Source organism: Acipenser ruthenus, chromosome 5 (genome assembly GCF_902713425.1).
Source record: "Acipenser ruthenus chromosome 5, fAciRut3.2 maternal haplotype, whole genome shotgun sequence".
In the NCBI taxonomy this organism is placed as follows: Eukaryota; Metazoa; Chordata; class Actinopteri; order Acipenseriformes; family Acipenseridae; genus Acipenser; species Acipenser ruthenus.
Genome location: NC_081193.1, coordinates 73,521,596 through 73,536,170, shown reverse-complemented (window position 1 = coordinate 73,536,170; position 14,575 = coordinate 73,521,596). Strand labels below are relative to the sequence as shown.

General features: G+C 35.7%; 1 protein-coding gene across 1 annotated transcript; it reads right to left on the bottom strand.

The window, feature by feature from the left end:
• Positions 1 to 1,334: 1,334 nt before the first annotated feature.
• LOC117402220 (forkhead box protein G1) lies at positions 1,335 to 4,965 on the bottom strand. The gene has a single exon (XM_034003144.3). It carries the CDS (start codon positions 4,822 to 4,824, stop codon positions 3,805 to 3,807), a length of 1,020 nt encoding a protein of 339 aa, XP_033859035.1. The 5' UTR covers positions 4,825 to 4,965; the 3' UTR covers positions 1,335 to 3,804.
• Between the last annotated feature and the right edge of the window lie 9,610 nt (positions 4,966 to 14,575).

Below are 14,575 nucleotides of genomic sequence, written 5' to 3'. Positions count from 1 at the left end.
TATACGGGACAGAAAACAAAAGATTAAAATGCATCTCAAAATAAAAACAAATACGGTCAAACTGTTCCTACACGTGTCTAATTCTGCTTAAAGAAATAATTAAAATGTAATCTACAATATTATTTATGATATGAATCAAAACTCTCAACTAGCACCACTCACCTTCTCTGCATATTAACTGAATGTTCCATCTGATGATTAAAACGTGCAGTATTTATCAATATGATATAATGGACGAAATGCAACAGGGTTACATTAAAAATTAAAAGACTGTGTTTTTTTTTTTGTTTTTTTTTAGCTTGTGATTTCATTACTTTGAGTGTTAAAATAACCACCTAATGAGACCTGCTCATGCTGTGTACGTTTTGCGCTGACTTTGTGAAACCCTTGGTCTCGTTGTGACAAATCACATGTTTTGATTGTTTTAAGAGCCTTTTTCTTTCACTATTTTATTTGGTTTCTTTTGATGTGGGTTTTGTCAAGCTCAATTGCCATTGGGAGAAATGTGTCTTGCAATTACGGATCTCAAGAATGACCAATCCTATCTATAACAAGGCACAAGAACAAAACAAAAAAGGTTAATATGAATGAATATGCCTGTTAGTGACATGCTCCACTTCAGTAGTGTAATAAAATATGTTTAAAAAAAAAAAAAAAACATGAATAATGATTTAATAATTTAAATCGAAGTGATTGAGAATCAAGGCCTATAGTAAAGCATGCATCCGTAATGAATGTTATTTAAGGTCACATGAACACCGCTGCTGTTTTGCGTCACTGGATAACGGCACATTTATTTATTTATATTTTTCATTTGTTATTATTTATTTAATATAGCCTATATACACGTAATTATAGCCTTATAAATCAATCAGCGGAGTTGTCTCAGATATTGTTTTTAATGGTGTTTTAAAAGCAAGCCAAACTATTTCCAAAACTAAAGGGCGACGGGGGTCGCTGAGGATCTTCTTGTGATACGCATGGCTGCTTGAAGAGACATTACTGATTACTGGGCATGTCTGAACAGAACTCACATAGGTCACATTAAAAAAGAAAAAGAAAAAACAGCCCAAAAGCACCATGAAAACAACCCAGTGCAGTAATGTGGGTTTACATGCCCCTTCCTACCCCTTGTGACAAGTTATATCTATTGGTATTTTTGAAATAGGCCTACTTTTTTTAAAAAAAAAATTGTTTCCCTTTCAAAGTACCCTTTAAATTATGTTCAAAGATGGTGTCGTTGTGGATTCGCAGCTTTTAGGATAAAAAATGTCACAGCCATTTTTATTCATCAATAGTTAATTCACAATGAATAATAATAATAATAATAATAATAATAATAATAATAATAATAATAATAATAATAAAAAGAAGATCGTAAAAGTCTGTGTACAGGCACTGCGCATAACTTGCACGGGCCTATTTATTTCATTGTGATGAGGGCGTTTGAGGTCGAAACGTCTTCGTATTCACTTTTAACCTTCATACTCATGAATAAAGAATAAAAAAAATAAGAAATTGAGAAATTCTGACATAATCTCTGTGTTTCTGTTCATGAGTTCGGACATCCGAAACGCTGCAGTTTATTGTGGTGTAGAAAACCTTTAAATTATAACTTGTCGAATGTTTCTCCAGCACGGCACATCAGCCTATGTCCTACATGGATTGATTATTATATGCTTAGATCTAACAGGGCATTTGCATTGTTTTTGCTACAGCTTTGGTATGAAAATCTATAACACGTTTCCTCCCCACACCACAGCTTTGACAAAAACAAACACCCATAGAAGAAAACGTATTAAAACAGAGTGTGCACGCGCACGCGAGAAGCCGCGAATAAATACAACACTGTCACAAAATGAAAACGTTATGTATCTTTCCCCTCCTCCGTGTTTTACATAAACTTTCTTAATCGCCCTCAAGAAAGAAATCTTTATTCCCTATCAAATTACATCAGGCCTAAATATTTATTATATACATGTGCACATCTACAATAATGTAAATAGACAAGTCTTGAAATTTTCAGGCTTATTCGATACATGGACAATTATATTTATATTTTAAAAAACACGTGTTTCAGACTAAATTACAAGCTATCATCTTACTACATCAAAAGATAATGCATCCTAAATATATCCCATATACCACCATAAAGACCCACAAGTACAAAGAGGAATATGTTGTATTAAACATTATAAACAAACTGCTTCCAGTAAGTGTTGCCTTTTTAAATACTCCTACACTAAAATACGGTAATATTGCATGTGGATATAATTCCCCTGGTAAAGGAGATATGCTGTACAAACAGGCACAAATATATCAATACTGAGTATATGGTCTTAACCAAAACAAACCAAAAAAAAAAAACATCATATTTTATTTTAGTTTCACTTTAACCTTGTTAAAATTCTTTACAGAAATAAACAAAAAAAGAAGACAATAATTAAAACATACGTAGCCTAAATCATTACTGTATAGCGTTGAAATTAAAAATGCAAAACGTTGAAATAACATTAAAAAATAATAATAATAAAATGCAGACACTTAAATGAATCCGGTATGTGGATGTTAGACATCTTTGGATAATAGTAGAACTGTAGGCCTATAAATTGTGTGTGTGTGTGTGTGTCTATATATATATATATATATATATATATATATATATATATATATATATAGGGGGGATCCAACTGCCTATAGTACATTCTTTTTATGCTGTGTAAATACATTTTTTAAAAATATAATAATAATAATAATTAAAAAACCAATTGTTTATAATACCCCTTTACAAAGATAGACGCTTTTTTTTCTTTTAAAATGTATGGTCACATTGTACCTAGCGCTATTACGTCACGGTCGATAATAATTGGTGGGGATCATACAAGATCCATTCTATGGTGCGATCTGGGCAATAAAACGACCACTGCTAAATAAACAAATAAACATAAACAAACATAGCTGACCCACACAGAGGCCTACACGCAGGCTTCTGCTTTATATATATGTGTTGCTCCCTCTAAGCATTTACACAATCACGAAAAGAAAAACACACACAAATAAAATGTCAACGGTATAGTTCAACAATTATTGCATCTTTCATTTTATAGTCGGATGATAACATTACAATATATATATATGTGTGTGTGTGTGTGTGTGTGTGTGTGTGTGTGTGTGTGTGTGTGTGTGTGTGTTTGTTTATTTTAGCAGATCTATATGAAACCTGAACTGATCAAATAAAACCACAACACAGTCAGTGTGTATACCCATACACGGTCGCCAGCACTGATTTTTGTTTATTAAGGCGTTTATATGGACAAATCCACTTTATTATTAATATTCTTGTCGCGAATAAAACACTTAAATATTATTTACATAAAATACTAAATAATTTAAGGAACTATGTAGTTTATCTTTAGACTGACGGATTGAAATTTGTAATGGTAATACAATTTCAATAAAAACACGAAAACAGAAACATAAATTAAACTAAATATCACAGGTAAAAATAATCCTAAGGTAACAAGGGTCTTCCCTTTCCAATTGTGTTTATGGACAAAACAAACCAAAAAAAGAACAATTTTGCTCGTAAGGAATGCAAGGGTTTTGGATGTGTTATTACAACAGGTCATGACAAATAATGTCTTTCATTTATGCTTTTTTTTTTGCAGCTAGCATTTTACTTACAGCATTAATTATCATTATTTTTAATTTATTTCTTATAAAAAATAACATAAGTTTGTCAATTTGGGAAACCATATTTTTTAGTTTGCATGTTACTCATTGCCCAGCCTGGAAGTAATAGGATCAGTTTAAAAACGAACTAGCAGATGTAACCCTGTTTTGATGCGACAGGACCCCAGCAAATCCCGTAGAAACACCCGACGTAAAGGAAGGCAGTGACGGTCTCAGTGTTTCAGAAATCAGTGTAGAGGGCGAGCTGGATGGTACCCCGAAACCGCCTCCATTGTGCTGAACGGGCTGCGAGTGCTGGGCTCCAGAGACGAAATAGCCAGACTGTCCTGATAGTAAACTGACAGAAGACGTGCTCACGCCGTAACTGTTTGTCAGACCAGATCCACCCAATATCGGACGAGACAGGTCCCCGTTTCCCAACTGGTCAATCCCGGAAAGCAGAGAGCCGTAAGCATGGCCCTGGCTCAGAAATCCTGATGCAGACCTGTTATAATGAGGGTGATGCAAAGATAAAAATGGCGATATTTGCCAGTACAAAGGGTTGCTTGCCCTGTCGCTCAATCCCAGCCCGAGAGGCCCAAACCGAAGTCCTTTTTTCAGTGCCAACTTGCCCCTCGATGTTGTTGACCGCCTCCGAAGTTTGCCAGTTGTCCCCCCGATAAAGACATCGTCGCTCGACGGGTCCAGCATCCAGTAGTTCCCCTTTCCTGGATCATCGTAATGCCTTGGTACTTTCACAAAGCATTTATTCAGGCTCAGGTTGTGCCGAATTGAGTTTTGCCAGCCTTGTTTGTGCTCTCTATAGTAAGGGAAATTGTTCATGATAAACTCATAGATGCCATTGAGAGTCAGTCTCTTTTCTGGACTCTGTCTGATAGCCATCATTATTAAAGCGTTGTAACTGAACGCCGGTTTGTCGTATTTCCCATTTTTATTCTGTTCTTTCGGTCCGTCTGCCTCTTCCTCCCTGTGATTGTCCTGGTTAAAATAACACGATTCCATTTCCTCAGGCAGAGTTTTCTTTTCTGGGGCCCCTGAGTTTGGGTTGTCACTTTTAGAAGGAAACAGCAGGCTCTTGATACTAAACGAAGTGGATTTGGGAACCATTGTCGGCTCTTTCTGATCCCCCATCCCCAGCAATCACAAGAAGCCTTGGGTTTTGTGTTTAAAAAACTAAAAGGTCAGACACGATCTGATCACGACATTGCATGCATGAAGGAACTTCTAGAACAGAAGAGAGGTTGATGCGGAACGGAAAAATTAGTAATTAAGGTGGTTCCCTCTTACAGCTGCATCATCAAATGGGCGGCGCTAATAACGTGCTGACATTTTTACACGATGCCTTTAATCAAGAGAACTCTAGTTGTATTTAATTACATAAATGGTTCATATAGCACGCATTGCCTTTTGCAGAAATATGAGAAAAAAAACCCTGCAAATTACAGATGATCCATTTTAACTTGAGTGGAGTTTGCATAATAGCCTAAATAATTTATGTAAGTCGTGCTGGCACACTAAATATTGTTGAAACAAAATCTGCTTTAAAAAACTGAGGAAAAAAAAGCAAGTGCCACCGCAATATAGACCTCCCAACTCTCCCTTATTTGCCGGGACTCTCCCGTATTTTGTCTGCCTTTATGTCAGCAAACCTTCCATTTCTGCAAAAGTAATGGCCGGTGTGTGGTTAATGCAATCCCCGTCTGTACTCAGCAGGGTTTAGGACCCAGGGAGCCCTGTGGCTGGCATGCATTCAGCGCGCGAGACAAGGTACGGCGGTGCCTGTGATAAGCCTTCCTCGTCCGGTAAAAAAATAATATTTATCCAAATTTAAAGCTTCTTGAACCACAACATATTCTCACAAAATCCTAATTATGCAAGCTTGAAAAAAGACATACTTTCTGTAGACTATGCACGACTGATTTTAATGATGGACACGGGAGCAAAATGTTTGTGGTAAGCATGCGAGATCACAAAAACACCAAAAAGCCAGTGACGCTCAGAAAACCAGCGTATAACATCTTTTGTTGTCAAAAGAAACACTGAGATCAAGAAAGTTACATATGCAGAGACCTTTGCATGTTGTGACTGGTTCAGCAAATCTGTAGTCGACATGTTCCCAGACTCACACATTGCAAAGGATTCTGCAGGAAAATCAAGTCACACACATAGTGAAAGATAAACGCTGCGTTTCTATTACAATTTCAGCATCTACATTGCTTTAGAAATTAGCCATAGCTCAACCTTTAACGACGATGTCAATGTGCAGCACAAAACCCAGCCATTAGGTTTGTTGTGTGTAACAACGCCAACTGTCGTGCAAAACCAACTAGTCAGTGGACCTGTTTACTATTGCGGCTGCTGCCATGTCAGCCATACCTACAACTGTAGTACAACTGTAGAACCACAGGGGTCAAGAGAAAATTTGATTGTGAAGCACGTCATGGTTGTTTTTTTTATGTTCGATATTGTTCCTTTTAAAAAGTCTAGAAGGAAATAATAAAGTGGAATCGTTGTATGCCTTTCTCTATGTAGGTATTCACGTCAATTTAGGCCAATAAGATTTAAGTTGACAAAAGATCCCTTATTTTGAAAACTCAATGTTGACAGGTGTATTGTAATACTGTAGTAAATGTCTACATTCACAGAAAAATAGGCCTTGTGAACTGACAAATGTAGAGTAAAAACACAATCTGTTACTGTTTACTTGTTACGTATTTGACGCCTTTCTTTAACAGTGTAGTTGGCCTACTGTTTAAAGAAAATAAACATCTTATAGCCGACCCTAATGAAAGCATCCAACACATGAGGGTATGTTAGACAGGCGTGTCTTTAGGCCTGTTATTTAAGAGTAGCAACGTAAACAATGAAAGCAAAAATAAGTAACATGGATTTTTTAACCACAAATAAAACAAATGGACGTCAAAAAAATAAAACATTCACGCACAATGGCTTTAAGGAAAACACAGCAAACAGGTGCGTCTTTTTAAACGACATGGACAGTTACAATTTATAATTTTCTCTCTGTCTCTGTCGTCATCTATATGGCCTGCATGCAGTGTAAACGTTTAAGAAAAAAAAATTTAACCGGCTTATCACTAAAGCAACACGATATTTATATAAGGATTATTTATATAAGGCTATAATTGAGACGCAAAAACTTGCTACCCTTTTATGGGGTTTTAGTTATTATTAATTATTTGTAAATATTTTGTTTAAATGTGTGTGTGTGTGTGTGTGTGTGTGTGTGTGTGTGTGTGTGTGTGTGTGTGTGTATATATATATATATATATATATATATATATATATATATATATCTGTGCGGATAATTGTTTTATAATAAACTCAGTTTTGTTTAATTAACCTACTTTTTAAAACAAAATATAGTAAATATACAAATTAACTGTAACGCGTTTATATATGATATTAGATAAGATATTAATCAACAAAATGTATTCGTTTTACAAGAAACGATTATTACTATTTTAACCTGTTTCGCCGGTAATTTGAAACGACAACGAGTTTCATCGAATTAAAAAAAAAAAATGTAACGCATAATTTAACGAAATTAAAACTAAAATCTTAAAAACAAGCTAACATGTTGAAACTTACAATTTTAATGAGCAAACCACTTGATACACATTTTTTAGGATTGACGACTGGTGGTATGCCTATGTTTCGCGTTACCCTTATTTAAATTAAAACGTGATTAATTTACTAACCAAATGCCTTGTCTAAAGTATATATCTCTGTGTTTGCCCCCTCCCCAATATTCTTTTTACAGAATTGTAAAACTTAAAATGAACCCCAAAGTTGCACAATATGAACTGTTGTATTATTAAGATCTACAATATGTTACATAGCCTACCACTGTATGAATTATTCTATTAAGATCTACAATATGTTACATAGCCTACCACTGTATGAATTATTCTATTAAGATCTACAATATGTTACATAGCCTACCACTGTATGAATTATTCTATTAAGATCTACAATATGTTACATAGCCTACCACTGTATGAATTATTCTATTAAGATCTACAATATGTTACATAGCCTACCACTGTATGAATTATTCTATTAAGATCTATAGTTTGCTCAAAACAACGTGGTGCTGCAGTTTGTTAGAAACATTCTGTCGTATAAAATAGATCAAGTACTTTCTTCAGCTGATGGTAAACACAATTAGAGAATGATCGGTTATATTGCTTAAAATACAAATATCTAATAAGGGTTATTTTTGGCACGGGATAAATTAAATAGGTGCATAGCAACACCATTATTTGGTGTTAAGTAAACTTCCAATGTTGTTACTAATGAATGTGGAGTTTGTTTATTAATAATAATAATAATAATAATAATAATAATAATAATAATAATAATAATAATAATAATAATAATAAATGTATTCACCTAAGTTTGCGTAAACATAACTACTTCAACTATCCTGCTGCAGATTTTAATTGAGATGTTGAAACTTGATGAATGGGGTTAATTTAATCTGATTGCGTTTTTTTTCTGGCTTTAAAAACGTTAAGTAACGTAAAATATACTGATAATTAAACACAGATCAACAAAGAAAATAGAAACAAAAATATTGTCGACTGCCTCTGACTGCTACAGAACCTACAATACACTAACTCCATTCGTAATTGTATTTCAAAGCAATATGAAGCTACAGCTTTATAAAGTTCTGCAAGACGTATGTAATTGTAAAAACATATATAAATATTGCAATCTTTCGTGCTTTAACTGCATAATTCTATCTATTGTCTTTATCACTCAATGCCATTTCGTTTGATAATAGCGATCGCAATAACAGTGCACGTCATAATGCTCTTCCCTGGGCTGATGAGTATGACGAAGTAGCCTACCGTCTGTGCAGGTTTACTTTTTTAAGGTTATTTTGAAAGAAAATGAGCTGGGACACGTACCAACGACGCACAGAGCGCAACGGAGAGAGATTGAACAGACAGGACAGGCGGCAGAAGAAGCAGAGACGAAACGAAGAGAGGAGGTATTGCAGCCGAGTTGACTTCAACAAGTATTGGAAGAAGCGGGGCTGCAGTGGCTGGACAGACGACTTAATTTAGTTAAGTACTAATTGTAGTTTATTTAACAGTCCCACATTGCAAGGCAGTTGTGCTGTTACAAATCAGTGCATTTTTAATGTGTGACTAGTGTCCTGTGATATCGTAGTTAAATGCTGTTTCCTTTTAAGAATATAAGAACATAAGAAAGGTTACAAGCTTATTGATCCCAGAATCTCATCAAGCAGCTTCTTGAATAATCCTAGGGTGTCAGCTTCAACAACATTACTGGGGATGTAGTTCCAGACCCTCACAATTCTCTGTGTAAAAATGTGCCTCCTATTCTGTTCTGAATGCCTCTTTATCTAATCTCCATTTGTGACCCCTGGTCCTTGTTTCTTTTTTTCAGGTCTATCGACATTGTCAATACCTTTCAGAATTTTGAATGCTTGAATCAGATCACAGCATAGTCTTCTTTGTTCAAGACTGAATGGATCCAATTCTTTTAGCCTGTCTGCACACGACATGCCTTTTAAACCCGGAATACTTCTGCTCTTCTTTGCACTCTTTCTAGAGCAGCAATATCCTTTTTGTAGTCAGGTGACCATAACTGAATACAATATTCTAGATGAGGTCTTACTAATGCATTGTAAAGTTTTAACATTACTTCCCTTGATTTAAATTCAACACTTTTCACAATATATCTGAGCATTTTGTTGGCCTTTTTTATAGCTTCCCCAAATTGTCTAGATGAAGACATTTCTGAGTCAACATAAACCCCTAGATATTTTTCATAGATTCCTTCTTCAATTTCAGTATCTCCCATATGGTATTTATAATGGGCATTTTTATTGCCTGCCTGCAGTACCTTACACTTTTCTATATTAAAAGTCATTTGCCATGTGTCTGCCCAGTTCTGAATGCTGTCTAGATCATTTTGAATGACCTTTGCTGCTGCACTCCTCCTATTTTTGTGTCATCTGCAAATTTAACAAGTTTGCTTACTATACCAGAATCTATATCTATCTGTTTTATATACATATTAGTTTGATCTTAGTTAGCCTTAAATGGGATTGTTGGAGCTTTGTACTTTTATTCTGTCTCCACTTTTACTGATTATTATTATTATTTATTTCTTAGCAGACGCCCTTATCCAGGGCGACTTACAATTGTTACAAGATATCACATTATACATTATTTCACATTATACAGATATCACATTATTTTTACATACAATTACCCATTTATACAGTTGGGTTTTTACTGGAGCAATCTAGGTAAAGTACCTTGCTCAAGGGTACAACAGCAGTGTCCCCCACTGGGGATTGAACCCACAACCCTCCGGTCAAGAGTCCAGAGCCCTAACCACTACTCCACACTGCTGATGATTAGAATAGAATGATTATTATGTCTGTTCTCCTGTTTTGTGATCAGACCACTGGTTGTAAACTTTGTTTGTAGCTATTCGACTGTGCATTCTTTTTCGTGTGACTTACAATATTAGGTATTTTAGAAAACTAGGTAAGGTTTTAGTTTTATTAATGTATTAAAATAAGAGCTTTTGCTGCATTTTAGTTTTTATATAAAATATTAAAGGAATTTAAAAAAAAAATTGTTTTAGAGTTTAAACCTGTTGGGATGAACAATGGCTGTACCCGCCTTGTCTGTGTTTATTTTAGCTAACCATTGTTATCGCCCACAAGCATCAGTGCAGAGTGGGACAGGATTTCAAACGCTATCCCGTCCCATCAGAACCTTACTGGACAAGCACTGTTGTGGGACAAGAATTCTGGACTTGTGTGAGAACAGAAGGAGAGTGAACCTGAAGCCTCTTACAAGTATGGTAATCAGATCTGAACGGTACAGGGCTTGGCTGGGTGAGCGGAATTCATGGGGGACGATGTTAATTGGCTTTACAATTACAATGAGTGGCCATTGTGAAATTGTAAATTGTGGGAAACAAGTGGTTGCATGCGTGGCTGCCTGTACATCCCCGACGGTGGCACTAGAGGCAAATGTTTTAATTGCTGTGAACCCTGCACAATTTCAGTTGTATTGTATGTATACTTGAATTGAAATAAAGAACTGTTAAATAGTGATCTGCAGTCTGTCTTCTCAATCCTGGTTGGTGGTGGATCTCAGTTGTTGTGGCTCCCTTAAATAAAAGCAAAGGTGTTATTTGTTTTCTGTATTTCGTTCTCTGTACGGGTAACTACCCTCCTGGCCTAGTCGGTACTACATCCCACGACTGCAACGGCCAGGTGACATTTACAGAAACGTATATCGGATTTCTTTAAATGAATAATAACAAAACAACACTGACCAAGTTGAGCTGTGCATGAAAACATGATATCCATGTGGCAACTAAAAGAAAAAGAAAAACCCCTAAAAATAATTACGTGTCCTCCCAGACTGGCATTTCCTTTACCTTATGTTAGTTCCAATAGTTAACCAGCAGGTTACCAGGGGAGGTTCTCCCATCTTCAGACGTAACCTTTCAAGTAGGCCTACTGATTCAGCTTCCCCTAAGACCCCTCGTAAGACTTCAAGTTGTTCGGTTTCCCACAATCATTTTGTTTGGGTTTCAGTCAACACCACTTACAGGTGTGTTTTGGGTGTTTGGGAGCAGAGTGCACTCCAGGCACCTTCGATATTTCTGTTTCCTTTGTTTTTCTGGATTACTTTTGTAACACAGGCACACGTTTACACAGATTAAAACAGTTTTTTTTTAAAAAAAAACAATCTGGACATAATATTGTCAAAATATTGGAGTAGGGGTTAGGAGCAGATTATAGTACAAATTACTTTTTATAATTTGCCTCTGCATAGTTTATAAACAAATCCTTGGCAAGTCAAAATGCTGTTTCTGTCACATCAGATGAAATTAATTAGTCATCATCCACCAAAAATGGTCTTAAATGTATAACTGGTATACAAGTCATTAAAAATAAAAAGGCCCCATTTTTAAAACAAAACAGTCCTCTCATGAATAATACAATCATAATTTCAAGAGTATATATAATCTATTCTCTTACACTACCCACCAAATGTTTTAACAGTGGTACTGTACTTCAGAGGGCTTTGTGGCACAGTAGGTTAGTCCAAATTACATAACCTTCGCTAGAAAAATCCAAGCACAGCGGCTGAAATAGAGAGGAATCAGGTTGTTATAGAACTACATTTTAGGATGAACTGAATCAATTCAGCATTGGGTGGCTTATCAAGATGGGGTCAAGGCAAGTCTGTTGACAACATGCTTCGGAGCAACAACATCAGCAAATGTGTTAGAGCCACACAAAGAGCACATATGGTATCCTATTGTGAGTGAACTTCCGGAGAGAGTTATATACAGTATTTGTTATAGCTGGCAACAAGCTTTTTATTGGCTAAAATTAGAGGGTTTTTTGTTGAATGTTAAGTGTGAGACATAATATACACAGGCTAGGGGAACAAAAAACTCCCAACCTGGGCTGGTTAGCATCCTATCAGACTGAGTATGCAGACTTAAAATAATTGTGGCTAGCAATTATTTTAAGGGGGATCATGGGTTCAGTCCCAGGTGGAGGACACTGCTGCTGTACCCTTGAGCAAGTTACTTTACCTAGATTGCTCCAGTAAAAACCCAACTGTATAAATGGGTAATTGTATGTAAAATGAATGTGTACAAAAAATAATGTAATTGTATGTAAAAATAATATGATATCTTGTAACAATAGTAAGTCGCCCTGGATAAGGGCGTCTGCTAAGAAATAAATAATAATAATAACTAAATAATTCCATTAATCTTAGTTACTTTACACTTCCATTAGCTACATTGTGTAGTTTTGAAATGTTAGAGCACACATGTGTTTTCATTTTAAAACATGGTATCTGGTACTACTTGAGGTTGAAGAGAGCTCTCGGCTTCAATGCCTTATTCTTGTGTAATCTGTTTGCGCTCAGCAGTGTCTTCTGGGTCGAAGCATGTTACTGGCTGAATGTATGCCAGTCAATAGGGGAAACAGATGTTTGGTTATAGACAGGAAAGAAGCCAGGGAAGGGGTGGGGACAAGTTCACTCTCTGGGTGAAATGACCCAGGAAGTGCAAGGCAGTCTAAAAGCATGGTTTGAAAACAGAGATGAAAATGCAGGTTTGCTAGAACATGTGTTTCTTTCAAAACTGCACATTTGAGATCTATATAATGATTGGATGTGTATGGTGAAGACATTTTATGGAACTATTTTGTTCGCTACAATAGGAGGCAGTGTGGTCCAGTGGTTAAAGAAAGGGGCTTGTAACCAGGAGGTCCCCGGTTCAAATCCCACCTCAGCCACTGACTCATTGTGTGATCCTGAGCAAGTCACTTAACCTCCTTGTGCTCCGTCTTTTGGGTGAGACGTAATTGTAAGTGACTCTGCAGCTGATGCATAGTTCACACACCCTAGTCTCTGTAAGTCGCCTTGGATAAAGGCATCTGCTAAATAAACAAATAATAATAATGACTTAAAGGGTTCCCTCAGTTTTGTTTTTCATACTTGCAGGGTACATGCTGTATTATTACTGTATTATTTTATTTATTTATGTATTTATTCGTTTATTAGCAGACACCCTTATCCAAAGCGACTTACAGTTGTTACAAAGTATCACATTACAAAATATCACAATACAAAAAATCATATTACAGATAAGCAGTTATAAAATACAATACAATCAGTAGTAAGAGGAAATTCAAATGAGAGAAAATAAAAAATACAGTAAATAATTAAGTTTGAGAGTGATTATGAGTAACAGCAGTTAAACTTCAAAATATTTGGTTATACAAATTACACTAAGAGCAGGTAATAAGCACAATAAATGGATAAGAACGATTTCAAATAGGAGCAATTACAAAAAAAAAAAAGTGAATATGTGAATAATGAGAGGAATGTCTTGTAAATATATGTATTGATTGAGAACAGGTGAATGTATTATGATTTAATGTATTTTGTGTGTAGTTAAAAACACGATGTATTACTATTTAAAAGTAATGGTTTATTGTATTAGTATGATTTAAATATATTGCTTTGTGTTTAAAAACACGCCGTTTTGTTTGTTATTAAATCTGGCCGGGCGCCTGCAGGCTTGCCTGTTAAAAATGCAGTCTTGCCTGCCATCAGTTCCCCTGCATCCTGACAAAACATGGATACTTTTTTATTTTTTAACATTGTCAAACTTAAGCCAAGGAAAATCTTTCAGCCACTGTTGGTTGAACGTATGTGTTATTTTGCTACTTACAACTGTAAACACGCTGTAACTAACATAGCCCTTCTCCAAGTTCCCTGTTCGCTTTCATCTTCTGACATACCTTCATTGCTCATTTCTTGTAAAGACGCCGACATATCTGAATTTTGTTCATCGCGGTTTTCTTTTGAAACCTCTCCAATCAAATGAAAATAATTTGTAATTTTCCTCATCTTGGTTTGACATGTTTTGTTTTCAAATTGTCTTGAAACCAGCAGCCATCGCACTGTTAAAGCACTGAAATTGGCGGGGTATGGGATTTGTGGTTTTTAATGTGTGATTAACAGTGGGCAGTGGACACCAATAAACTACAATGAGTACATTACGACTGAGCTATGAGAGTTGAGTTCTGACTGAGGTTTTTTTTGTCTTGTTTATATACTTTCAGCTGAAAAAAAATGAGTTTTATTTTTTATAGTCAACCTTTAGGAATTTCTAAATTAAAATGTACGTTCGCACACGGGTCTTTTTAGTCTTTATATGCAGAAACTGTCGGCATATTTTCATCTGTGCTACTGGACGACACAGAAGGCTCTCCCCATCATCCGTTACAAAAACTGTTGCATGCTTATATGTTAGTGCTTGTTCTAAT